Source organism: Gymnogyps californianus, chromosome 29 (assembly GCF_018139145.2).
Source record: "Gymnogyps californianus isolate 813 chromosome 29, ASM1813914v2, whole genome shotgun sequence".
Taxonomy (NCBI): domain Eukaryota; kingdom Metazoa; phylum Chordata; class Aves; order Accipitriformes; family Cathartidae; genus Gymnogyps; species Gymnogyps californianus.
In genome coordinates, this window is record NC_059499.1 from 417,926 (window position 1) to 445,755 (window position 27,830).

Sequence of the window (27,830 nt, forward strand, 5' to 3'; positions counted from 1 at the left end):
AGGGACCCCCCCCAAGCCCCCCCAGCCCCTCACCTTGCAGCTCAGCCGCCCTCCGGCAGCGGCTCCCACACTCTTTTCGAGGAGGGTGATGGGGAACGCAGCTCAGCACCCGCTGCCAGGGCACCCATGGCTTCCTGCCACCGCACCGGTGGTCCTGTTCCCCTCCCCTGCACCAGAGACCCCCCCCTCCTGCCACAGCCAGTCCTTTTCCGAGCCCCTCACGGGGAGCAGGGGGGGTGTTTACACCCCTCTAACCTCAGAGGGGGTGCACCAGCAGCACCAGAGCAGGGAGCAACTGGGACAGCACGAGCCGCAGGGGGAGGGCGGCTGTGCGCAGCACAGGGAGGCAGAGAAATGGAGGGCGGGGGTCCCCGGCGCAGGGAAGGGACAGGGAAGAGGATGGTGATGTTGTCCCTGTGCTGGGATCCTGGTGCCCAGGAAAAATGCACAAAAGGCAGAAGGGGGAAAAAAAAAAAGCTGGGGAGGGGTGGGGGGAACCGCTCCCCCCCTCACCCGGGGCCTCCCCCACCAAAAATACGGAACCAGGCTGAGAAGGTAGGTATTAAAAAATACACACATCACTTTGTGATCTTTATTCTTTTTAGTAAATCACCCGCACGGGGGCTTCAGTTGAAGTGACCAGTTGGAACTGAAAAATACAAGATCTGGACTGCATAGAAAAAAAAAAAAAAACCAACCAAAAAAAAAAAAACCCAGAACCAAAAGCAGAAGATACTTACAGCGTGCAAGGAAGGGGGGCAGGACCTGCACTCGGGGCCCGTGGGGAGGGAGGGAGGGAGGGAGGGGGCGCGGATGGAGAACATAAAATAGGGGGGTGCCCTCCGGGGCTCCTCTGGGCCGGTGGCGGAGAGCAGCGGAGGGTGGGTGAGGAAATGAGAGAACTACAGGACGGCATGGGGTTTTTGTTTTTATATACAAGACACATTTATCCATTAAATTTAGAACACGGTACAAAAAAACCACTTCAACTAATTCATCTTACAATGCTGTTCATATCAATTACTGTTCTTATTCCTAATAATAAGGGGGTTTGCTGTAGGCGACTCGCAGCTTCCACTCCTTTGGATCCGAGAGGTTGGGGGGCAGCAGGAGGTGGGGGGAGAGGGGAGAAAGGAGTAAAAACCAAAAAAGGCCCCTACGGCAAACGGTTCAGAATCTGAATGCAGAGAGAGGAGGGGGGGAAGAAGAAAAAAAAAAAAAAAGAGAGGGAGAAAAAAAAAAAAGAAAAAATACAAATTCTATATTACATACAACAGGAAAGGTGGCTGAAGACAGACAACGCAGAGCCGCCTGCCGGCCCGTCCTGCCCTGCCCGGGGGCTGCGGGGCCCGGGCGCTGCCCCGCGGCAGGGCGCTCTCCTCCCCGGGATCCTTCGGCGTCAGGTTCGGTGGGATTCTCTTCTGGAAGCAAATGGTGGGCGAGGGCCGGCCCAGCCTCAGTTGGCGCCCCAGCTGTAGCTGTTGTAGGCAGACTTGTTGGCCTGGGATTTCTGGGGGATGGAGCTGCCTTGGCTGCGCTGCCCGGAGCCGCTCTGCGGGGAAGGGGGCGAGAAGGAGAAGCAGGCGGTTATCGCGGGGGAACCAACGCCGCCGTCTCCGGGGTTCCCAACCCCAGCCTGCTCCGCAGGGCGACGCCGGCGTGCCTCAGGCGGCTCGGCCGCGGGCACCGCCGTCTCCACGGGACGGCTCCAGCCCGCAGACCGCGGGGTGCTGCGGGCTACGGCTCCTCGGCGCTCGCTGACCCGCCTCAGCCCAGCGCAAGCTCCCTGGGGCCGCCGGCACCAGGGCACGGGCCGCCTCCTGCACCGAGCGGCCGGCCGGCGGCCCTCAGGCCGTGCCGTCTGCCGCCCCAGCAGCCACAGGACCCTCCCTCCGCTCCGCGCCTTCCTCCAGACCAGCACCACGCCAGGACCGCAGGCAGCGAAGGCCCTGGCAGCTCGGTGGGGGCTGCCGCGCGGCAGGGAGGGGGGCGGAAAGGGAGGGAAGGGTTCGAGCAGGGGGGTGTGTGTCTGTGCGCGCGGGTGTGTGTGTGTGCACATACTGACTGAGGGCCTCTCTCCTCGCCTGGCGGGGCCACGGGGGGGGAGAAGGAAGGGGCTACGTGAGCCTGGGGGGCCTTAGGGGCGGGGGGAGACCCCAGGGCAAGTGCAATGCATTATTCAGAGAGGTTCATTACCTGGTCTTCCTGCTGGCGTTGGCAGCACAGTATCATCTGCAAATATGGAAGCTGTTGCAGTACCAGGATATGTAAAATAAAGGGACAAACTATGACAATAGAAATCCACGGTTAGACCTGAAAGCTACGGCGGGGTCGTGGCTGCGGTGAGTAACCCCTTCGCTGCTGGCCTGCGGAGCCGCCACTCCGAGGAAGGGGGAGGTCAGGGCGTACCAGGCATGTCTGCGTGAAGGGGCAACTACCCGACCGTACCTGGTCCAGCCCGGCAGCAAGGGGGCTGTGCCGAGTACCCCCCAGCGGAGCACACCCCGGGCCTTCCTCACCTCGTCCTCTTTATCGGCCCTGTGTGTATGTGCAGGTGTGAGCATGTGCGTGTCACCACGTGTTCGCGTGTGTCCGCCGCAGGGCGTGAGGGAGGGAGGGGGGGGGGGGGGGGGGCCGGGGTGGGGTGGGTGGGGGGGAGCGAGAGCCCTAGGAGATACCCCAGCAAGGGCCGGGGGGCCGGGGGGGTCGCTTACCTGCCCGTCCTGCTGCAGGTGGTGGTGGAGGATCTGCGAGTGGGGCTGCTGATGCGGGGTCAGGATGTGCATGAAAGGGGTGGGAGGGTACGCCGCCGCCGTCGCAGGGTTGATGGGGCCGCCGCTGCCCAGCGCCGAAGGCAGGTTGAAGGAGGCTGCCGGGGTTCCAGTGTGAAATCCCTGCTTCTCGAAGGATTGCTGAGGAGGAGACGCCAACGGCGGATTAAGGGTTGGGAGTTGGGCAGCGCTCCCCTGCCCCGGGCTGGCAGCGTGCCCCTTCCCAGCTCTACAAGTCACGGGCCCGGGAGTCAGTGCGCGGTGCAAAGAACGGACAGAATCTCTGCCTATGGCTCTTTCTGGGCTTGGAATTGCTCTAAGTTAGGAAAGGCCGAGCATGTCCCTTCTCCCTGGCTGGCTGCTCCAAGAGGAAGAGACCTCGTCGCCCAGGGAGGCTGTCTCAGAGCTGGGCTTCCGCTCCCCAGCAAAGCGGCGCCTTCCTGGAGCACACACCAGACACTAACCTGAGTTTTGGAGTAGACAGAGCCCGAGATGTCCGGCACTCCTGTATTACTGGATGTCACAGATACACCTGGGGAGAAGGAAAGGCAAGCAAGCGTTAGGCAGCAGCCACCAGTTCAGGAGGAGCTTACTGCTGCTAACGCCAGCATCAGGTGGTGGAGAGCTCCAGCGGCCTGGCAGCCAGGTAAGGTTTGGAGACAGACATCATCCTAGGGAGCAGGGTCTTGGCAAGGCCAAGCTGCAAAGCGTCCGTACGAGTGTAAGTTCTTTTGCCTTGGACACGAGCAGTTTCTGAATGCCTCCAGAAACAAATTTAGGGGCCTGCTGCCACCAAGAGAAATGCACATTCTTGAAGAGCCCCGAAAATAGCAACTCTGAGAAGAGCTGGGGGGATGCAGCAGACAGACAAGGAAACAAAACTCCCAGCATGACGCGGTAGCAAGAATGACCCGAGAGCTCCCTGGATGCAGAACAGGCAATTGCACGTAAAGGTGACTCAAGGGCGGGCTGGGATGGTTGGTGCAATGACTGGCAACACTGGCACACAACCCGCATTTGATGCTGGCTGTTTCTAAGAGGCGGTGATACAGAGGAAAGCCTCAGCAATCATTTAAGGCCCGGAAAAAGTGTTGAAATGAAAGAGGTTTGAAAGAGTCAGCACCAGGTGACCTGGTACAGAGCTGAAGTATCGTCACAAGGAGAAAATAGTGTCTTGAAGGATTCTAATGTAGTGAAAAAAAGGTACAACAGGAATGTAAAGGCTGGAAGAGGGACCCAAACACAGGCCCTTTGTAAGTCAGCCAGACATTAACCAGTGAAACCCAGTACCGAGACAAGTGGCAGGTTCATGACCTTCTTGCATCTTTGAATCAAGAAGGACACTTCCCTAGAAAGCACACATCTGCCGAACACAAGAGTCGAACAAGTTCCCAGGCTCAAATCTGGAACAATTATTGTTCTATTGATCACATACAGGCAGTAAAAAACCCCCCAACAATTCAGCAGCTTAAGCTCTCTGACATGAGTCCAAGGCCCCAGCCGTCCGACTGCCGGGCACAGAGGAGGGCGTGAAGTGCTCTGTACTCCTCAAACCCGCTCCAGACCTGGATGCCGAACGAGCCTGGGCTTTTCCAAGGAGAATCAAGTGACCTGTGAGTTGCACCATGGCCATTTTCCTCCCTTAATTCTGGAGGCAGTAAGACAGCAGTCCCCTTACGCGGCCAGTGAGATTGCGAACAAGCCCTGCCACCGTCAGTAACTGCTGCCGAGAAAGATGCTCTGTCGGGTCTCTTACCAGTGCTGTATCCATGAGAGCCATAGCCGCTGGGCTGCTGAAAAGGGGTTGCTGATGCGTTGACGCTGACATTCACACCATGCTGCTTGGAAGAGGTAGGAGCAACCTACAGAAAAGGAGAGAAGCAGAGTGAGAAAAGGCTTCGCTGCGTTGCCCTCCTGCCCAAATCCCACGCCCTGCCTGTGGGAAACTCACAGGGAACACGGCGGGCCCGTATTGGAAGGTGCTGGGGAGCCCTGGTACCCCTGTGTAGTACGGCAGACTGGTGTAACTGTAGCCAGGAGGCAGCGCTGGGTTCAGGAACGTCTGCTGCGTGGTGTGGTGAGTCTGGGTCTGGCTCTGCTGAGGCTGGGCCAAAGTCGTTGCAGGAGCGGGGGAAGAGGCATCACCTCGGCCAAATTTTGCTAAGTCACCTGGCATAGAAGAGATGAAAGGAGACTGAAGAACAGACGTGTCAAATCCCGGCCCTTTCTAGCTCAGCCCAAAGGTGACCTAGCCTTTTGAGCAACGGTGACTTGAATCAACACCCCTCCTACAGCTACTAAGGACTGCAGCCCTGGCAAGCCCTCAGACCCTTGCACACTGATAAGGCTAAGCTGTTAATTGCTCTCCTCATCCCCGAGAGGAGGACTTCAGAGGGGAAGGGAAACCCACAGCAGCTAAGCTACAGCGCTGCACCGCCTGACGTCAGCCTACGATCCGGCACTGGATAAACCTGCCACTGGCCGCCTTCGCAGCAACAGAGCCCAGATGCTAGAGCTCTCCCTAAGCCCTCTCTGTGCATCAGCAGCGGGCCTGAACACAACTCAACTCCCTCCAGAGCCAGATCCGAGGCCAGGGCAGCAGCCTGGGGCCCTGTCCTACCAGCAAACAGCTCCTCATTGAAGAGGAGAGTCAAATATCTTCCAGTTGAGGATGTGTGAAGGGCCCCTGTTTACAGCAGGGCTCACACCTCCCTCTCTCTTGCTGGCGGCACCGAATCAAATGCTGCTGCAGAGGCTCAGCAGCCCACAGAGAGCACTCGGAAATATCGCTTCCTCTCTTTTTCCCAGTCTGGGCACTGCGCGAGGGCTTGGCTGCATGGCTCAGGGAAGCTCCCTTTGCTGCTCTTTATGAGCACCTGCTTGGCTCTTCCATGCAAACACTCTCCCTATTCAGAGCTCACACAGTGAGCCAGTGAGTTTCTCAGTGCTGCCTCAGCTCAGAAGTGAGTGCAGGAGAGCCACAAACATTAATTATCACCGATGTTAACTTGGCAAATTACGCATGCAGCAGTGCCGCGCTCTGAGCTTGGGATTTCAGCTTCAGCGCACCGGGCAAAAAGCACTTCCGCACAAACAAGCTCCTGCTGAAGCAGGGGAGAAGTGGTGCTGGAAAAAGAGCAAACCACAAAGCGCAATAATTCCTAAAGGACGTGAAAGCTCAGCACAACTGCTGCCCACTGCGAATAAACGCACCTACCAAGGTCAGTGAGAGATCAGCCACCCACTGGGCATTTGGTTTGAATTCGACAGGTCCTAAACACCCTGGGTTTTTTTCTCCATGAGACTCACATAGATAAAAAACTTAATTTCTCCAGATTTTGTGGGTTTTTTGTATTTTTACTCTAAGTGCTTCAGAAGCACTGCTTAACCCCTGCCTCACCACGACCTGAAAAGCAGTTCCCCAGTTTTACACCCCTCAGATTCTTTCAGCCCTTCCTCGCTCCCTTTTCCAACTGCCGCATCAACTCCTGCTTGTCCACGTCTTCCCGGTAACATGCCTCGACCCGACCAGATGATCAAAGGGAAGTCAAGAATTTAGGTGCTGAGAAACATGCTCCAGACCAAAGGCAGTGCAGGAGGCTGGTGCAGACGTAGCTCCAGCGGACAACGGCACAGGAAAGTAAGCAGCAGCACAAACACCTGATGGGATACGCAGAGCAGTCTTTTTCCCTACCAGAGTACGGATTGCTGCTCAGGCTGCCATCTCTTCCAGTCAGTGGGGTGGTAGGTGTAGGGAATGGGATGCTGTAGTAATCCTGAAGGATAAAAACAAAAGGAGAAGTTGTTTTATGAGCTCTGTCCAAAGATGCGAAGCAGTATCTTTTGGAAAAGTGGAATTTCTGGACTGCAGCCGCTAGGTATGTTGGAGTATTGCAGTTCAATCAGCCACGTCGAGGCCGATCACAGCCTACAGCAACGCCAGGTTCTTGTAGCATGCACCATCCCCCTCGTCTGGCTATTAGAAGAACCAGGTAAGGTCTACTGGTACGCAGTCCTCAAACTGCCTGGACTTTCCCCTCCACTTTACGACACAAGGGACACATGTCGTATTGCTAAATAAAACCCACTCTCATAAAAGTATTTAGTCACTGCCTCTTTGAAGGATCAGAGGCAAGTATCTACAACAGCTCATCACAGCACTGTCGGGCAAAACAGCTCTGCCTGCTGTAGCTCTCACGTTCCCTAGCCCCACCAGCGACACCGCTGTCTGAATAACTAGTGCTCCTAACTCCCCAAGCGCAAAGGAGCAACTGATGAACTCCTCACTGCTGCCACGGAGCTGTTCTGCAAAGAGCAAGAGCTCTTCAGGACTGCCTCACAGCCTGACCTGCCTGTGCACCCAAAGCACGCAGCACCAGCGAGCTGTTGGACCCGTGGAAGTGGTGCGTCCGTGGCAGTCTTCAGTACTCACCAACGGGAATCTCGTCTGGAGCATTTGCAAGTCATCATATCCATACACCTGTGGCTACAAAAAGAGCAGATGATGTTAGGGACACAGACTAGATAAAGACACTTATCTAATTTTAGATTAAACATTTAGATAAACGTGAGATAAAGCCAGAAGCAGACGATCAGAGGCTACACAATTACCTAGGCGCAGGCAGCCAGCATTCACTACCGCAGGACTGACACTGCCAAGAGTGCTTTTATGAGCTGCTCAGATGAAGAGTGAGCACCAACGCCTAGCACCGCTGCTCCAGACCACAAAGGCACTCGACAATTTTCCTCTAGAAATTATTCCAACACCGAAATCTGTCCTCACTTTCAGAAGAGGGCTGACACACACCCTTAGACTTTGTGGCAGTCGCCACCCTTGTTCTGACTGTTTGGCCTTTGTCATACCACGTTGCTAATACAGCTCCACACGTTCACGAGCCGTGCTCTGCCCACGGGCTGCTGCTCCCCAAAGGCTGGGGAGGCTGTAGAGAAGAGGCAGACAGAATCTGCTTCGGGGTGACCAGAATTACAGACATTTACGCCCATGGGCACATGGATTTCCTCTGCTACTGTTTTATGGAAAACAGCAGGTCCAAACTCTTCCCATCCAAAGCAGTCCTGCCGGGCTGATGTTACAGTTTTTGGTTTCTCTACTATACACTACATCCCTCCCTGCTAGCTGAAGACAGAGCTAGGAGGGATCTAGCGGCACGACACGACTGCAAAGAGCCAGTCGTCCCACTCACCGGATAGGCATGTAGCAACCCTGGAGCCATGATGTACGGATTAGGCAACAACGGTGGGACTCCAGGAGGGAGATTGGGAGGGGCTTTTCCTGAAAAAGGAAGAGAAAGGAAAAGTTCCGCAGTGAAGCAAACAGCAGAAGCTGTCTCTCTCAGCCCCCACACCCTCCTCCTGTTTAGCAGTACCCAGGAAAGTACCTGATGTTGTTGCAACGGAGCTGCGAGTCGAGGCCGTCACCGTGGAATTACTACTGAGGCTGAGGCCCAGGCTGCTGACACTGCTGAGACTGGATGAAACGCTTACGACTGGCGGGGCGGCTGACACTGTGCTGGAGGAGGTGGAGAAAGTGCTAGCAGAAGAATGGAGGCTTCCTTCACTCTCCACACTTGTGTGCTAGGGAAGGAGAGGAAGAGAGTTAGGGGACCAGGCAGATGTAACTGAGCGCAGAAATATTGCGGGACGCTGTCTACGCAAAATATTGTGTGGCTCTGTCTGCACTCGGACGTTCCCGAGAGCCTGCAATGCGCTCGGCTGCTGCAGGCTACAAAGAAACCTGCTTTGCATCTGGCTTACGTCCAAAGTCCTGAGAGCAGCCAACCCCTAATGCTTCCAAGCCTCTCGTGGGGCTGTGTCCCAACATGTCTGTCTGCTGGGAGAGGCAGGGCTGAACACCGCGTTTGTGGCAGGGAGATTTATTCTGCTGCAGAAGCGCTAGAGCACACCTAGACTCACCAGAAGAGTTGAAGTTGACGTTCGCCCAGAGGATGTGGATGAGGACAGACTGTTCTGCTGGGTGGGTAACGTACTGCGGAAGGAGGAATAAAAGGTTGTCAAGCCAAGGTGCGAGAGTCACCACTGGTAGCACCAGGCCAGATCCCATTCCCCATCTACTCGGATGGGATGAGCCACCTCAGCCTTCCCCACTGCATGAGACAGACTTTGACGTCTACTACAGATCCCTGCTTCTAGTTCTGCTTCTCTAGGAAACCATCTACCACGCTTGCTCACCTGCTGAGTTGGGCGGTGGTCGTACTGGGGAGTTCCTCACTGTGGCTCAGGCTGCTCAGAGCCGTCGAGTGTTGGCTGGCTGTCGTCAGCAAGGACGATGCAGATACCCCATCATTGAGAGGCGTGATACTGGGAGCAGAGGGGGAATCGGATTTCACTGCGGGGCCTGTAGCACCTGCGAACAAAAGCTTTGCGTTAGGGGCAGCTACTAGTAGCTCCTGGAGGGCAATTCAGTGGTGAGGATCAGCAAAGGCTCAGCTAGAGGAGCGGGGAGATCTGGGGCTTCCCTCACTGCTGCCAATCAGTTACACGCTTGTGACAGCGTGACTGTGTTCTACGTCTCACTTTACTCCAACACCAGTCTCACTCCCCCACCATCGGCTCTGCAAAGAGCTTCAAGACCTACAGATGAGGTGCCTTTCACAAACAAATCAGAGTAAGTTATTGTCATCAGGGAGCGACTCATCAAGGATCTCATGGATCCATCAGCAGAAAGCTGAACGTTTCAAGGCAAGCAAATAATCTCAGTGGCAGCAATTAGTCCAGCAGGGAAAGGACTTGCTGTTAGCACAGATAAAGCTTTTAATCCAAAGCAAAGAATACGAGCAGTACAAGAGACTCAGGACACCCACTGCACTGACAAGACTCTTACCTTCAACGGCCTGTGTGGTTTGTAATGGCGTGGGTTGTACAGAACTGAAACCATTCTGAGGAAGAAGAGGAAAAAAGAGTACTGGGCATTGCAGCTGCTCGTTTCCAGAGGCAGATCTAGTGTCAGCTCCCTCCCACACTCCCTCCTCAGTTGTGAAAAAGGTGTGCTACCAACAGCTATCACCAGACTGCGTCGCGTCAGTCCCAAGCTCAACTAGCCCAGTGCCAGCATGACCCCCAAGTGCATATTTGAGAAAGCAGTGCAAGAAGTTTCTCTGCTGTTGGTAGTCAGACCAGCTCAACATCCTCAACCCAAGTTCATTAGCCAAAATTGATGTTACTGAACTTGTGTGCAGCACGCGAGAATGGAATCCTTAAGACAAAACTAAATCCTTAGCCTGAATGCCACTCTGCAGCAGGGTAATTATGCGTGACACGACACATAGCCTGCAATCAACTTAACCGCTGTTAACCCCACTGGCCCAGCCCCAGGTAAGTAACATAACTAAGGGCTCTGGTAGCAGCCAGAAGAAAGCTCTCACAAGAGCCCACAAGCCACGTGGTGAGGCTGGAGGATGACAGAGATACTTGATAAACCACTTAGCTTCCCTCAAGACAGTGCTTCACACGCTATGTTTACTCAGCACAAAGGGTGAACAAAGCTATTTCCCTACCTTGGCCTGGGTCAGATCTTTCTGGGGTGAGGAGGAGATTGAATTTGGGTATCGCCTCGTCTGGGTGGATCTCTGTTCGTACAGTGGTCCCTGAGCGCTGTTCTGGGAGGTAAACGTTGCTGTCTGTATTGTGCCGCTCTGGTAACCAGACTCCTGGCTCTGATTGGACGAAATTGTGGATGAAGATTCACTACAATGGGAAAAAAAAAGAAAAGGAGTTTACGTTTCCCTCCAAAACAGCCCTGCTGTAAGCTGCTGACCCAGACTGGAGGCTCTTCATCTCAAACCTTCAAAATAAAGAGCCCCAAGCATCACCATAAAGGCACCACACAAAGCAGCCAAGCAAACCAAGCACAGAAACATACCCAGACAAGGGCCAGCCCGACCCCAGGAGGACGCTGGCACCTAGCTGCAGCCTCGCCTCGCATGCTGCTGTGCTCTAGGTGACATTTCACGAGCTGCCACCACTCAGGTCCCAGCACTCGACCCAGATACTAAGGGTCAACCCAACAGAAGACAGAAACGCTTCGCTTTGGCAAGGCATCATCACCGTAGATACACCTACTCCACTGCATCCCGGTTTGCCAGGCACAAAGCAGGCCAAAAAGCACACAGAACCTGTTCACCAGGGACAAGGAGCAGTTGCGCTGGGGATTCCCCTCCAGTGTTTCCAGCAACACAGTTTAAACGGCAGCAGGCAACGTCTGCTTTCTGTATAAGTACCACAGGCCAATCAGTCATAGAGCCGCCTGAATGAGTCTGCTGGCAACTTATGCTTTGCTGTCGCATACCTTGTCCCCCCTTTGTGACCACGGCACAGTCAGAAAGGGTCTACTAGTATGCAGCATAACTAAAATCCACGGGACTAGCTACCTTCCAAAGCCACCTGCTTGGATTAATTGTTCCCTTCCTCATGCCTGGTCCTCACCTAGCCGTGCTGGTGTACAGGCTGCTTTGAGATTGGCTAACGGCGGCGCTTGTTGTGGGCGTCGATTCGTACTCCGCGAGAACAGGCTCCGAACCAAACTGTAACGCCCCAAACTGCAGGTTTAGCCCTGAGATATCCGCTGAGCCAGGCATTTCCACCGCAAGCGCAGGAATCTGCAAGGGAGGAACAACAGAAAGGGTCAGTCGCTCCCTGGGATCAGCACAGAATGTTACTTTAGCATCCACGTTTCCCAGCACATGACGCTACTTACAGGCTTGCATCCTCTGAATTACACTGTTCAAACCCAGGCAGGCAAGCTTTTCTCTGTCACCCCCACAAACACGCAATGCTAACAGCAGGAAGGCCAAGCCCAGCCCTTCCCTCCCCAGCCCAAATGGATTTTTCTGCAGCTCTAACAGAATACAAACGCCTCCTTCCCCACCATCGATCCGTACCTTTGATGTTAACGATGCTTTTTTCTTTTGCTGCTTCAGCTTCTGCTGTGCTGGCTGGGGACTGGAGGACTGGTTGTCCGAGGAGCCTGGGGACATCTGGGGAACAGGATTGGTTTTGCTGGGCAGCGGCGAGGAAGGGGGTGCCGGCACGGTTGTGGAGGCAGTCACCACAGGCTGTTTCTCCTGCATGAACACTTCTATCATGGTTGAAGTTGACGTGAAGGCCTGACGCTTGGTGAAGGGACTATGCACGGAAGAGTCTGTTGGGTTCTTGAGATCTGCCAGGGGAGACAGAGTTGAGTTAGCGGGATTTGTTTGCTGAAAACTAAATCAAGTTCTGACACTTCTCAGCATCAAGGAAAATAAAATCATTTCACGCTATGACTCCTCCTGGAGCCTGTTAAAATCAGAGAGCATCTCCACTCCCAGCCTTACGCTCTCACCACGATCAACGCCAAGCCTTTTAAGCCCTTCTCCCCTCAGCTCCTTCCATCCCTACAGGACAAAGCGAGCTTGCACAGCAGAAGTCTTCCATCCTCCAAGAAAAGCTGGACTTCCGAGTCCCTTGTGTGGAGGCACTGCATGTCAGGGTCCTGCACGTGCTTGACGCCGCTTCCTTCCCCCTCTCTGCCAACACTGCTGCATTTCATTGCCTGCTCTTTCCCCTGCAAGTACTGGGTCTCCTCCAAGCAACACCACTGCTCGGGGCTGCCCACCCTCAGGTCTTCGCACAACTGCACCACCCTCCTCCTTCGCCTAAGCCTTACCGCAGCTTATTAAAAAACAACTCCTATTCTCTCTGACTCTCCTCTGTGGCTCCTTGTCTGAAAAGATCAGGAGCTGCCAACACTTACTGTTACTAGGACAGGGCTCGATTTTTCTTCAGCTTAGATTTGAACCAGAGCCATTTCCCTATAGCAAGAAATAAAATGCACAAGCTGAAAGAAATGGCACTAGTACTTGACCACAGCAGGGCTCAGCATCTCATCTGAAAAGCAGGAGCCTCTCTTAATCACTGTTTATTCCCTCACGCCAGCCCAGAGGTAGAGTTACTTCTTGGCATTTAACAGTCACTAGAATCGTTCTCCTTTAAAAGGTAACATCAGGTCAGCAGCGAGATGAGACTGACAAGTGTTGGTATTCGGGAACTATTCTCCAGAGGCGCCCACTTTCAGACCCCTTCTCTGTTACACAGCTTTACACCAGGAAGTAGTTCTGCACACTGTGAGGGTCTCGGGAATGCCAGATCCCTGGCCCTGAAGCTGGCTGGAATGACCAAGAGGCAGACGGATTCAACTGCTCTAAGTATAAAAGGAACAGGGAAAGACTCACATGCGTATCACATTTTACTCTCACAAACTTGCACCCACGGTTCTTTTAATTGCTCCAGCACAGTTGGCTTGGTTGTGAACTTGTGATCTGGCCCTCCACTGAATCCCTCACGCTGCTGCTTGCAGCGCGTTTCTGCGGTTCTGGGAGAACAAGCTCCCCTTGGAGGAGCCACGCTGCTTTTCCTTACCGTACTGCACAAGAGATGAGGTCTGCGTAGTGGATCCCATGTCCCAAGAAGCAGCAGTGGTGCTCCCACCAGGCTGGGTGTGCTGAGCAGCCAGCTGAGCCAGAGCCTGGGCTGTCTTGAACTGCTCCAGGAACTGAGAACCTGTGGTACTGCTGCCTTTGGCCTCCCCGACATCTCCAAACCCTTTCCCCAGCATGCTCACCTGCAATTTCAGCAAGGAAATAACAAAGTCAACGTCTCCCTCGGCCTGGAACTTGGCTCAGAGGACAGATACATCTCTTAACATAAGCCTGAAGGCACTGCACCCTGCTGCTTGTCACTGGGTGCCTCAGCTTAACACTCTCGAGCTCCAGATGCGCACAGACACTGCTGGCAAAGAGAGCTCGTACTTCTCTCACAGCCTTTATCGCATGCGAGTGCAAGTACACTTATCTGTTGCCCAACCCATGGCATTTTACAGTGTCATGGCGGCTTACAAAGAAAGGTAACAGATAGGATCTTTAAAAACATACTAAATTATTCACATGCATTCGGTTGCACTAAAAAAGACAACCACCAGGAGAACCTGGCTTTACAGTTAAGGTGGTTTTGAAAATCCTTCCTGAACTATCTCACCATTAAGTGCACAATTTTTATTTCCTTTTGCTGAAGTTACACAAAGAAGCATCTGTCCAGGTCTGTGCACATCCCCGATTCAGATTCAATGCCTCCTTCCTTCACCTGTCAGTAGATGCCAGCATTTCATCCCACACCAAACTCCCACACGGTTCCACTTCTCAAACTGTTGAATTTGCAAGCCCTGGACTGCAAGAGTTTTTTCCTTTCCTCTGAGCAGGAAAGAAGCATGTGTTGCAAGTCTGACGAGGGCAACAGGGGAGGAATTATCCCAATTATTTCTAATTAAGCAACGGACTTCATGCCTCTGTATTTAGAGCAGACTGGCAAATCATCCACGCAGAGGACTGCCACCCACAAGAAGCGAGCGGGTGTCAGAACTGTATTTCCCATATTGCCCAAATGCAGACAGAGAACGCCAGGGAAACCAACACCTGCCAAAACCCGCACGCTGGCAGAGAGCGGTATTTCCTTACCATGCTGTGGTGAGAGAAGGAGTTACCAGAGGCAGGCTGGGATATAGCACTCTGCTTGGAATTGCTGAACACCAGCGGCTGGGCCAGGGAAGGAGCCTGGGATGACTCCAGGTTTGTTGACTCATTCTCCATAGAAGAGGGCGTCTTTCCTAGCAGGACTGCAAGATCGATTCTGGGTAAAGAAAGAAGATGACCCACTGAGGTTAACACGAGCTCTGTCACACCCCTCACTTCCATTACAGGAGTATTCCACCTCCAGCCTCACAATTTATAGCTTTTACTTTACAAATTGAATGCATCTGTAGAACATTAACTCACAACTGCCAGTAGCAACCTCAAAAGGACAGAGACCAAGCAAGATCCTGCATGGCCTTCTATTTTAAAGCATGTCTTCCATTAATTCAACACAGCAAAATGCTCCCAAATCTGAAGAACCAGCAGCAGAGCCTAGGAAAACTCTAATCCAGGATTAGGACCCAGAAACTCCTAACTCAACTTTTCCATTTAAATCCATCTCATCTTATTCAGAGCTGCTGCATTTTAGCTAGCTGGCAAGGTTTAGTCTGAGATGGCAAATTGCTCTGGGACTTGTGTGCCACTTTTCCCACATAAACAGCATCGCCATGGGCTATCACCTCTGTCCAGCTGTGATTGTCACATTCTCAGCAGGCAGAGGCACTGAAGACACATTGGAGGCGGTGAAGATCTTTGTCTCAGACAGCTGAAAGATAAAAAAAAAGGGAAAAAGAATCCAAAAGTGAGAACAGCATCTTGGGACTCCAAGTAAAGCATGCAAATGTTTGAGACAAACAGCCACAGAAAGATTCAAGAAATTCAAGTGTTCAGACTTAAATTTCTCTGGCTCCCACCAGAATCAGCTTCTGTTTCATTTGTTTCTTCTCAGGCAAGTGCACAAATCACCTGCCAGTGGAAAAAAAAAACCCAAATCCTTCTACAAATTTCCCATAGTCCATAAATCCACTGGGGCTGCCGGGTGCTCTGAACTGACAGTACGCAGCATTGACCTGCAAAACCTACTGCACAGGTAGGTGCAGGAATTGCTAGAGAAGTCAAAGAAAAAAAGCTTCAGACCCATAGTTAAGCTTCCAATGATCCTGGCCTCACCTGGATGATCTGACCAGAGACCAACAAGTCTACCTCAACTATGGAAGGGAAAATAACATCGCTCAAAAATGAATGACGGAAAGGTTTAATGACCACATGTGATTTAGCCCAGAACATGTCTGAGTATGAACAGCTTTTATTCCAGACTGAGGAGCTGCCAGCAACTAAACTGCAAGAGTTTAAAAACAAAATTGGGAACCCCTGGGAGCATATCACACTGAAGGCAAGAAGGGCTATCAAAGGCTCTCTTCAAGCAGAGACCTGACTGAACAGACAGAGAAGCTGCTTGTGTCTCCAAGCACAGCAGGAGAGCTTCCTTCAGGCGGTGCCTGGAAAGCAAAAGCTTTCCCTTTGTGCCCGTTCTGTAGGCTTAGCAAAAACGAGCATGCAAAACTAATACTACTACTAAAAAAGGCCAACCCTGCTCCCATCTGCAAGAACAGTTGTTCTCCCTCAATTCAGAGAGGGACTGAAGCCCATTTCAGAAGAAACTGATACAGAGGCATTAAAAGCAGGTGGTAACAGCATCCATTCTCCCCGAAGGAGATATCAGGTAGAGAACAAAAAGCAGCGAGACACACCAAAGAGCAAGTCAGAAGGTAAAGCCAAGAGCTTCCCTTCAATCCAAATCACAAGGACCAGCAGAGGCACGTGACACACGCACGAAACCACTGCTGCCTCCTCCACGGCACGTGGTGTGGATCAAAGGCAAGCCTTCCCAAACTGCCACTCCACCGGAGGAGCAGAGCAAGAATCTTGTGTGGAGTCAGGCCAGTTTATGGAAGAATTCAATCAGGCAGTTGCAGGGAATGAAAGGACCAGACTTGATGCCCTGGCAGATCTCTTCCTGTCTTGGGCTCCTACGACAAGCTCTACTACACATATACTTTAGAAGCAGCGATGTTTATTTACTCATCCTAACTCCTGGAATTGGGTGCCTGGCTTGGGCTATGCCCATAGTTTGGGGAGGATGGGCTTTGCGCTCCTCTCGTAGCTGTGGGCGTACAAACAGGACAGCAGCCTGCCGGCAGACGCATGGAGGAGAGGGGTTTGGAGAGTACCTACATCTTCATTCCAGTCCTCCGTGCCCCATTCTTCTGTCGCTGCCCTCCACGCACCTACAAGGATAACAACAGGTAGAGAAGTTACACGTGCGTCAAAGCTCTACCTCCAAGAGCCAGGGAAGCACTGGGGAGCTTTGCAAGCAGCTGAGAGGATTTCTATTTGCCAACCAGAGAAGTTAAAGCAGTCGACCCCAACCCACGATTCATGGGCAAGGTACCGCGATGGGATCACCCTCAGCCTTGCTCGGGCAGGCTAGGCTGAAAGAGAGGGACCGCTGGGCTGGCAGCGAGGGCAACGCACACACCCCGACACCCAACAGGGAAGCTGAGCTTGGCAAGGAAGCCCCGGCATCGTCCCCAGCCTCCTTGTGCCATTTTCCTGATTTCCCCTTGTATTGCAGTAGCTGCAAGTTTCTGCACCCACGAGCAGTTAGTGTTACCCCAGCAGCTCGGACAGAGCACCTCCTTCGGGGGCTTCCTGCTGGCTCTTATGCAGGACCTCACCACCCAGTTAAACCTAAAGTTTCTATAAAACCCAGGGACAACTGAACCATTCACATGGGCTTTCTACCTCCGCCCCCCCCCCCCCCAAAATGTTGAAACCTCACTGCACCAGGACCTCCTGTGCACAGGCAAATGGGAATCAGAAAGGAAAATTTAAGGGACTAAGCAATTCCCGCATTTTCTGTGACCAATTTCAGAGCTATGCTCAAAGCGAGTAGCTTAAAATATCAGGGAGAAAAGCACGAGATTTCAGCCGCAATCCAGCACAGCGCAATTTGGAAGAGAGCAAAATTTACCGGGGAGGGGGGGGAGTTTTGCGTGGCCGCATCTTCAACTTGTTCCATCCCTCCCTTCCATCACAGTTTAACCTCAGTACTTTGAATATTACGTGGTGACTTCCAAATCCATTAGACCAATTAACATTTGGTGTGGGAGGAGAGCGGGAGCATTTTACATCCCAAAAAAACCTCGAGCGTAAAAAACAGCCCCGTTTTGCACAGCTTGTTTTCAGCCCATGCAAATCAGATCAACAAAACCCGACACAGCCAAGAGGGTTAATCCTGGAGACGTTTACAAGGATGGAACAAGTTGGCATCGGCCCTTTTATAAGCTGAAAGCCTTTTACAGCATAAAAACATAGCACATGGGGAACGAGAACATTGCGGATTCTTCTGCAGGACACAATCAGGCTCGCTGAGATTGAACACAGCAGATCTTCCCATACACACTTCAATTCTGAGGCCAAAACATCTAAACAACTGCTCGTCTAGAAGTGGGGGATTTAGTGCACGAAGTATATTATCAGTGAATCATTCTTTTTTCATTGTTGTTTTGTTGAATGTTTTCTTTTGCCTGACAAGTTGAGCCAATTCAAGAAGCCTTCCTGGATTTTTTTTTTTTAATATTCAAGTTCGAAATACACATATTAATAGAACACGACTTCCTTGAGTGCCAGGAGTCTCATGGCACGCTACTCTACCCCTTCCTCCCCAGCCAAAAGCATCAGGAGGAGTTTAACACATTCAACACAAAACACATCTGGGGTTTAAAAACCCAGATTCCACCATTCCTTAGATTTTTTTTTGTGCCCTCCCAGCAGTAGCGGGAAGGCTCCTTTCCAGATTTTCATGGATCGAAAGATCCTACCAGCTCAACCCTTACCCAAGAGGTGAAGCGGGAGCTGGAAGTACCTGGGTCAGCTGCAGTTGGCAGGGGAGAGCAGGAAGCCAGGAGAGTTGCCCCAAGAAGAGTTTGTGCATGTAGGAACACGGCACAGGGCTCTCAGTCTTGCTCGCTTGGGGGAAATGAGAAGAAAAGCAAAGCAGCACGAAAAGCAGAAGGAAATCCTGCAGATGAAGAGCAGCCACTGATGGGGCTTTCCTGGCAAGTCTAATTCTCGAGCACCGGACACCTATTCAGCATGGCTTGTGCTCCTTACACATGAAGGGACAGATGGAAAACCAAAGACCCGCAATGTACCACCAGGCATTCGCCAGAAAAGCTCCAGAAAGCTTCCTAACCAAAACAGTGTGTTTAGTTTTTTAAAAGAAATCGAGCGTGTTGCTCTCCATCAAGCTCTTCCAAAGGGGAGAGCTGCAACGCAAGCAACGCCCTGACACTTCTAACACCATTTCAGAAGTGTCGTCTTCTGAACAGCAATCCCTCCTCTCTGCTTTAAGAAAGCTCTTCAAAGAGCTGCTGGTCTTTAAGCTCCTCAAACCAGGAGAAGGGGAAAAAATAAAATTAAAAGTCAATAGGCATTTGCAAATATGAACGTGCTCAAGAAAAAAAATCCCATTGCGTCTTCAAGATTATTTTTCCCCCCCCCAAAATACACTGTCTCTTCATTTTAAACTGGGAGATGAGCAACCAGCTTGCTCCTCCTGCAGCTCATCAGGCAGTCTGCTGCTATCTCGCTGACTGGATACGTGCTCGATGCCCCAGCCTGGAAGGGTGACAGACCCAAAACTCCCCACTCTGCACCTCAAAGGAATGTAAATCCAAACAAAGCCAAAGTGTGGCAAAACCACAATGGCAGCACTGGAGCAGACGGCCTTGTGCTGCCTGCGGGAGTTAAAGATTAACCCAGAGGCGAGAATCAGGAGATGCTCCAAAGCAACAGAAGCACTCCAAGTACGTCTGCCTCCGGGCCCCTGCAAAAGAGACTCTACAGCCTCAACACTCCTCCTCTTGTCCTGACCTTCAAGAGCAAAGTGGCAAGTTCCTCCAGAAGGGCCCTCAGCCTCGACTTCCAGACCTCAGGTTAGATGGAGGAGACGTTAGTCAAACATGATTTTGGCCTCGTTATGGACACCGATGGGATTCGGTAGGTGTGAGGCAAACTGGATCATCTCATGGGTGTCTCTTGGCTTCATAAGGCATAAAAGGTGTAAGAGCAGGAAATAGAGTGGCCAGGCACTGAGCAGCTTTGCCATCAAGCATCCCGGTCATCTCAAAATCCACCGTCATCTTCAACTGCAGGGCAGGTCTGCTCAGGTGAAGAAGAGCAGCCGGGCAGCAAGAGCACGCCAAAGCAGCCATCAAGCGCATCGTTCACCCAGAGGTAGACGTAAGCAGAGGCAAAGCGCCACGATAGTTTAGCCAGACTAATTCCCCTTGCAGCAGCGTTTCAACCCTAAGCAGAAACATAGCGGGGAGGCCAGCGAAGTCATCGCTGCAGAACTGAACGCCACGCCGAGGAAACGGCGTGGGGACAACGGCAAGTCACAGCTTTGTGGATGTGAGACAAGCAGAATACAACTAAGCTGCCTCACGCTTCCTCCCCTCGGGTGGGATACTCTGTCATCAGTGCTGTGGACACGGATCTGCTCTGGGTACCGAGAAGCAGTGGCTGAAGTTAAAATTTACATAATCCACAGGAATTTGGGTTAACCTCTCCCAATTTACATTCAAGGTGTCAGCATTAGTAAAAGCACAATCAGAACAAATGTCAAATATTCATTAAAATGAACACATTAAGAGAGAGAAGAATGACATATCCACAGATATTTCAGTTGGTTTTTTTTTAAAAAAGCTATAAAGTAAAGGTATCCGGGGCAGTCAGTGCACCTGGATGTATCGTACCAGGAGCAGTGTCAAATTTTCGGGGATAATTTGACCCCTCACCCCAATGAAATCAAGTCCTGAAACAAAAAAAAAAAGAAAAGAAAGACAACCAGTGAAATTTTGACTTAAAGAAGTGAAGGCGAGTTTCATTGCCCCCACGTACACCAGTCACATTGTACCTGTGGATATTGTTAATTTAAAGAGATGTCTGCGGCTACTAAAATGGAAACAAAATGACCACGCACGACACAGATGAACAACGTAGTTGCACGATAAACATTACAGCTGTGTTGTAGTACTAGAGCAAATTTGAGTGGTTCCATCACAGAAATCTTCAATTCCCCCCAACCACGCTCTAAACCACTTTGTTCCACAATTCCACAAAACACCAACACAGGGAAAAAAAAAAACCCCAAAAACCCACACAGAAGCCTGTTCAGACTAGACAGTTAAACTTCCAGCACATAGAGCTCATCCACTCCGATTCCTTTTTCCTCCAGAGACAAGCGTACCCAATGCCCTTAACACATGCCTACACTATTCCCTCCGGTATTTAAAACTCCATTTCTCAGTCAGCAAGATGATGATCACTCAATCTGCTACTGTTTTACAAAACCATGCTTATTTTTTCCCCCCTTTTGAAACAGCTCTCCGTTTTCTGGAAAGAAAAAAGACAAAAAGAAAAAAAAAACAAACAAAAAAACCACCAAAACACAAACCAACCAGAAAAACCCTACACTAACAACGTGTAGTAAAAGGCATCACAGTTTACAGTACTTTATTTCTCTCTTTCTAAAACTATCAGTTTTTCAGCAAATACAAGAAATACGGAAGTGGCCTAAAGCAACACTAATAATGTTGTGAATGCTTCTTATAACCAAGATGTGGTATTTACTTGAATGCTCAAAAATCATGGAAAAATAGTTTGACTTCATGGTGGTGCAAGACTGCTCCATAAAAAAAAAAACCAACCAACAACCACTCTTAAAAAAACCCACACAAAGAGACTACTTACGATTAAGGACTGTCCCTTGCGACTCTGTCCAGTTATCACACTGCAAAATCTGTGTTCACTTGTGTCTTACAATAGTGTGCATACTTGAAACAAAAAAAAAGTACCATTTTTCCAATGCAAGAGAATGTGCAAGGGCAGATCGGTGTTCACGAACCGCCCAGTGAAGAAATGTTTGCTTCAAACAGGGAAGCCATGAAGATTTCTTTCCAGCTAGCTTTCCGTAACAAGGTCTCATCCTACAGCAGTTTGAGCAAGATGACCATGAAAGAGAGAATGCTCCCCATACCGAAATCAAAAGCAAGACATCTGAACTCCGAGTAACATTCTCCGGAGGATGCACCAAATATCGGGAGAACTTGCATGTGTTTATCACACCACAGTTTATAAAGGAGACTTTTCCAAAGAGGCAGCATGGTTTCTACTGGAAAACAAACGGAAGCAAGTGTTCCTGTGCCTCTGTCGGGCAACAGCACGCACAAGCTCACACCAGAACAACCATCCAGCTCCCAATTTCCAACGTGGTCACCCTAACAGATGCAAAGGCACCTCTGGGTGCAAAGAAACAGGGTCACTGAAATCCATCTCTGAACCAACAACCTGTTCCTCCGTCCCTGAGCCAAAGACCTACCCAGAACCTCCTGAGGGCAACTGGATGGACACAAAATCCACTTACCCTCTAAATACAAAACAGCGAACACGCGCGTGAAGACCACTTACTTGTGCCATCATCCGGCTCAAAGCTGCCAGTGCTGTTCCACGTGTTGTTGTTGCTATTCCCGTAGTTCTCATCCGTGCCGGCTGGCTCGGCGTAGTCAGCCGGGTTGAAAGTTCTGTAAGAAATATGAGGATGGAAACTTTTACTCCCTCTCCCTAAGCATTTTAAAAGCAAACAATTTTATTCAGACCATGACACGTCTCAGAGAGTCACAAAAGACAGTTCTCTCAGCAGAGGGACGCTTCAGCTACAACAGCCATTCCAAATTTAAGTTAGCGTGATGCAGTTTTGGCTTTATTAACAAAAAAAGGAACATCGGAACACAAATGACTGACGCAAACAGTACTATTCGTACACAGAGACTTTTATTTTTGCTGTGGTTTGTACCAGTGAAACTTACCCCATGCCTTGGGCAGAAAATCTTCCCCCTCGCCTTCCAGAGCCACCTGTAAAAATATACACACACGCACTGCTGAGCATCTCTCTTGGCTCTGCATCACCAGGAAAAGAAACATCTGAACAACATATGGAGTTCTGATGCCCAGAATATGAAAGTGGTGAGGATCTTCCCAAGTTGATGGGATTTCCAGCAGCGTCTTTATATGTATGGGAATGACCTCAGCTGGCTGGCAGTATCATTAGCGATGCAGGATTCCAGGCTCAGCTGAGGTTTCCAACTGGCACAAACCAGAAGTACCAGACCCCAGGTTCTGATTTCCGCAGTGTGTGTCCTCAGCAACAATTCCTGAGCAGCACAGATTTTGTGGAAAAATAAATTTCTGCCGCTGGGTATTTAAAAACCAAGCCAAGCGTTTGCACAGCAATGGTGCTCAGAGACACACATGCAAGAACGAGGATCCACATTCTGTTGCTAACAAGCAATTGGCCCACCTGCCAAATAGTCACCTCAGTTTTTTTTTTTTTTACCTTCCCACCTCTATACAATAAAGCCCTATTTTTTCCAACTCCACGGATGGGATGTAAGAACTAGATACTGTTTCTAGCATGCTTAAGACGGGGAAGCAACATGTATGCACTAAGTGTAAGCATAAAGAACAGAAAAATCAAGTGCTTATTTTCAGTTTGGCAATTCCTCCCATAAAAGAGGCTTTCAAACCTTACGGAGGAGATAGATACACTGACTTAATTCTTCTCCTCCCACCCCCTCTGACCTCAAACCCCATGTGTACCTCGGCCTCGGCCACGTCCCCGCCTCCCTCTTTCTGTGCCTCTTCCAGAAGATCCTCCACTCTTACCACCGTCTAGTCCGTTCTCCTGGCCCCGAACTGAAAGACAGAACAACGCAAAGACAATTTCAAGATTATTCCTGCTTTAGGGAGGCTACAAGACCAGACCTCAAACACCGAAGCGCAGTGGCTGTGCGGGAGACCACGCCGCCAAACATTCCCATAACTTCTTTTATTTAAGCTGATGGTATTGAGGGTATCACCCAAGGACTCGTCTCAGAGAGGGGAGCATCAAACAAATCGCCACACACGCAAGGATGGTTTTCCTCAGAGACGCATCTGCTCAAGAAGCTTTACTGACAGCTTTTATGCAGCGCAAAGCGCCTCGGTGTGCACCGTGACAGTTACGGGTGTTATTAAAGGGCAGGTCCATACACTCTCTTCCACGGCTGGCACCTCGCCCCCGCCTTGGTGGCCCGCCACGTCGTCTGCTGAAATCCCGATCCCTCTCCCGGTTTTCTTTGCTTTCTTCACTGGGTTCTGCCTGTCCACTCTCCTTCTGTCCCGAGACACCTTTCTTCTTCCCGACCATTTCCCAGGAATGCTGAAGGTTTGCAGAGGGGAAAAGAAGTTAGTCATAATTTGATCAATGCAAGATGCAAATACACACATATTTAAACATGTTACAGAGAATATAACAAGGGTCTCCAGGAAAATGGTTTCCAGCCCCATATTTTTTTTTTTTTTTAGGAGAGCCTATCAGCCTACACCCAGTACAGCTTCTTCCTTCAAGGAAAGCTTTCTTACAGCTGGCTGGCATGCAGTTTGAGGTAACAGGAGATGAGTTATTCTATTTCTGCAAAGATCTACTAAACCTCTTAAATAGAGTGGGCTTAATATTTACTCGAGTTCAAAGCGTGGACAAATTTACCCTGTTTAAGGGAAAAAACCAAAGGTGCCATTTCCTATAGGTCACTGTTTTGGGGAGCTCTCAGAATAACCCAGGTAAATGTTCCAAAGTGCTCTGGAGTCAACATTTCGGGGTAAGTTAATTCTCTCAGATGCAGAGTGATTTCACAAAGGCCCTCCCCTAAATAGCAGCTCACAAGGAGAGGAGTATCACAGAATTTATCCAACAGGCAAGTTCAAGACATCCCAGGTTCAACTGTAAGAAGTTAAGCACGCCTCCGGCTAGCTTACTGCCGTGGGCCCGCATCGGTTTATTTTATGACAGCCTGTAGTGGTTTCATACTCTTAAACTGATGCTGCACACTGTTAGAACAATTAAAAGTAGTCACAAGTCATTGACAAACACCTGGAAACATTACTGGCAGACAAGTAAAGAGCTGGTTGTGGATGGCAACATGCAGGGACAGTGACAAAAAAAAACCACAGAGGCACCAACTGCCTTCAAACGCAAGGCTTCTGAAGTCTCTCTCCATAGGTATCTGGCTCAGAAGGAAATTTAGGAAAATATTTACTTTGAATACTGTAATTTTAAGCCCAATCTAACCCAATGCTAAGATCACACCAGCTCCTTTACTGTTTGAAATACGGTACGTTATGAATAACTAGCTCAGCAGGCGAGCTGTCTTCATCAGCACGGGCGTATCTGAGCAATTAGCAAGTCCGTTTCTTATCAGAAAATCCCCTTTACGGGATTGCTGCCCAAGCTGAATCCAGGCCAGAAGCAGCTCCAAGACCTTTGACCAATTATAGTGCAGACGCTGCCTGCGCTCAGCGCTGCGGGTACCAGCCCGCAGGCCCCCCACGGCACTGCAGGCTGGAGAAGTGGCAGGCACTCGAGGGCTTTGCTCTGCCAACTCCGTTTCTGCCTCTACAGATCTTCCGCAGTAGCCGTGCCTTGCCCCGCATCTCTCACGCTGCTGGGCGTTTCAGCTGCTCGAATAAAGGAAGTACTGCTACGTAACGCAGTTTGCTGCGCTCTATCCTGGATGCTATTTTCATGAGCAATGTGTTTATCTAGGAAATGCAATTGCTGTGATAGCAGGGGTTTGTCGTTTAACTAGAAGCCGCCGGTTACAAGGGATGTGGAGGAAAATACAGTCACGGCAGAGCTTTGCCTCAGCAGTGTACATTCACATCATCCCCCTTTCTAAAAGGATTTTCCAACAGCTATTTTGTTCAGTTGTCAATGGAAAGGGCTCTCTAAAGGCAAGGAAGAACGCTTACGTGCGCTGTACTGAACTTGGCCGGTGCCAAAGCTAGCAAAGCACCTGACATTGGGGAGCCGCTACATCCCATAGAATATAGTCCGAGGTGTCCAGCTCATCCATCTACGCTCAGGGCTAATAATGAGAAAAAAAATGAGCTGATGCATAATATTCTGAAGTGATATTTAGAGCCTCAACTCTACAGAGTTAAGTCGGCTTAAGGCAAACCAGGGTGCTGGGAGGATACGTTTGATCAGCGGCAGATTGGAAGGATCTGATATTCATAGGCTTTTTCTGGGCTGCAACAGAACTTGCGTCTCTGCTGTCTTTGTCACAAAATGAACGACATTCCGCACACCAGGCGGAAGGTTCCTCCTAAGCAAGCGCTCACTTGTTCTCAGAGCTGACTTTGGCTTGCCTGAGACAGGCACCCGTGTGAGTGACAGCAGTCGAGTCTAACTCCACAGAAAACAAACAGCAAAAAGACCCTCAAAAACGTGGCATGGGTAGCGGCACATGAGCCAGTCAGCGCATCGCTGAGAAGCAAATGTTCAGGGCCAGAGACACAAAATGGCATTACTCTAACAGAAAGGAACCACAGCTGACACATCCCTGCCTTTCAACACAGGTCACTCAGCCCTCGTGGAAAAAAATAAGTTACTTCACACTCACAGCAGTGTGAAAGCGTATACAGATGCCAGTGTACGGTTGTCAAAGCACTTGGATTCAAAAGGAATAGGAAGTAAATGATTTATTGCATTTTCCCCTCTATTCCTTTGGGCCTGCTGGCCACGCTCGTATTCTGTGCAAGCCTACAGAGAACAACGTTAAGAAGCCAGGACACAATCACACTTTACATGCTACTTGTGGAACTAGTCAGTCATTTTGGCTCCGTTATCTAGATATTACTGTATGTCTTGTCTCCAAATATGCAGTTACACTGAACTAGGCCTCACCAGATTTACAGGACCCAATCCTACCGTGTCCGGATTGCCCTCCAGCAGCACGTTGATGGCTCTGTTAACATCTCCATTACAGTCATGCAGAGCAATCACACACTCGTCCTGGTTCTTGCCTGTGATGTCGATCAGCTGTAAAGAAGACAACATCACGGTCAGCATGTTCCAAACCAAGAAGGTACCAAAATCTCTACGGATCTCTTAGGAGGCAAGCAAGTTGAATGCCAAACCAGAAATCCTACAAAGAAATATCAGGGTTTGGGAGTCTCCCCGGCCTTCTCAGCTTAATTATGCCCCCTCAACGAGAGGTAACTGAGGGTGGGAATTTCTGAGTTACCGTTGTTTCACCACAACCCAACCTACAACCTCCTTTTCTCAGGATAACAGCGTTCCCTGCGTTCTGGGGAACAAGCCAGTCCAAGGAAATTCAGGGAGCAGCCAGCCGCGTCCCTCTCACCCCCCACAGCCTTCATGGTACGCTTGACATCGATCTTGCCTCCCTGTCAGGGTTCACCCTCACTTCCCACACTCACTTGTTTCACCTTCTCCTCAAAGTCAGCGTCGTTGTGGTCCGAAATCATCTGTGCAAGTCGAATCTGTTCCGCAGTGGCCTAAAGAAATCGAATGTAGAGAGAGAGCGTGGTTAGAGCGGCGCATTTCCAACAAACCTTCCTCCAAAGGCCACACCGCTTCCCTTAGATCTCTGAAAAGGAATCAATATGAAGAGGAGGCGCAAACAAGGGTCAGAAAGAGGAAAGCTTCAGAGAGAAAGTCAGACAGAAGAGGAGCAAGCGAGGGGAGTCTGGAAGAAAGGGACGTACCGCTGGATGGCCTCGCAGCACCGGGTGAACAACAATCACCTAAACTATGTTCATTTTGAGGCAGACCTTACCACCACCAGAACATCAAGACCCACTGCAGGCGGCTTCTCAGCCACTTGCGTTCATTAAAGTGAACGGGGAATGGTCAGATGGAAGTAAAATCAAATCTCAGCCCCGGCTCCCGCTCGGAAACACCGATGCAGAAACCCCACCGTCAGTGGCTGCCCAATTAACCTGGCTCTGCAAGCAGCACCCTGCGGCACCCGAGATGTTCGTTAGGCCAAGCCCAGCCATTAGCGCTGGGCCAGGCAGGAGTGCCAGGTCTCCACCTCCAAGCTAACTGGTTTCCATGGACGCTGCCCTTACCTGCGGCCGCTGCTTGTGCTGTGTCTGGCTCTGTGTCTGTGTCTGCTCCCAGTTCCCCCGGGCTCGGTTAGTGCCCACCGATGTCATCATTTACAGTATATACAAATAACAGTATTTACAAGGTAGAACTCTGTGGTGGGTCAGGGGAGAAGAGAGAACAGACTGTTAGAAACCGAAAACAAAAGGCAGCACCAAGACTGAACGATCGCGTGGGCGAGGCAGCCAGTAAAGCCGTCGTGTGCCCCCACCCGCCCCACTCTTGCCCAAAAGCCACGGCGGGCCAGCCTTCCATTTCCACGTGCCCCCAAGACAATAAAGGCCACTTGTACTTCTTGAGGTTTCTCCACCGCTACCACGGCAGAGCACTCCGAATGAAACATCACCTGCATTCAGGTGGGAGCAATCGGGACCCAGGAGCAGAAATACTTGGGGTAAAGGGTTTAACGACTTGCTGCTAAAACGCAAGCGTGTAAGCGGGCACGGATTTGCCATGACCAGGGCCGTAAGAGGCTACAGCGATCAACTGGAGCAAGGA

The 27,830-nt window shown here is 50.8% G+C and overlaps 1 protein-coding gene and 1 non-coding gene across 6 annotated transcripts; both read right to left on the reverse strand.

Moving 5' to 3' along the window:
* Positions 1–706: 706 nt before the first annotated feature.
* On the reverse strand, positions 707–27,416 carry UBAP2L (ubiquitin associated protein 2 like). 5 transcript variants are annotated; one of them, XM_050912274.1, is made up of 27 exons: positions 27,296–27,416; positions 26,642–26,719; positions 26,130–26,240; positions 23,411–23,579; positions 22,979–23,074; positions 22,189–22,234; positions 21,791–21,903; positions 16,490–16,542; positions 14,935–15,020; positions 14,300–14,471; positions 13,209–13,410; positions 11,690–11,967; positions 11,235–11,407; positions 10,307–10,496; positions 9,634–9,688; positions 8,982–9,156; positions 8,706–8,778; positions 8,171–8,366; positions 7,976–8,064; positions 7,204–7,257; positions 6,466–6,547; positions 4,723–4,940; positions 4,528–4,633; positions 3,236–3,303; positions 2,715–2,912; positions 2,197–2,247; positions 707–1,552 (listed from the first exon to the last, which is right to left on the reverse strand). In XM_050912274.1, exons 1-27 carry the CDS (start codon positions 27,383–27,385, stop codon positions 1,457–1,459), a joined length of 3,318 nt encoding a protein of 1,105 aa, XP_050768231.1. In that variant the 5' UTR covers positions 27,386–27,416; the 3' UTR covers positions 707–1,456. The 5 variants fall into 5 exon arrangements, with proteins under 5 accessions (XP_050768231.1, XP_050768232.1, XP_050768230.1 ...); XM_050912275.1 differs by having other exon boundaries at positions 2,197–2,232; positions 23,378–23,579; XM_050912273.1 differs by having other exon boundaries at positions 23,378–23,579.
* LOC127027066 (small nucleolar RNA SNORA58) lies at positions 6,650–6,784 on the reverse strand. Its single transcript, XR_007767775.1, has one exon. It is a non-coding gene; the product is annotated as a small nucleolar RNA SNORA58 (small nucleolar RNA).
* Positions 27,417–27,830: the final 414 nt, after the last annotated feature.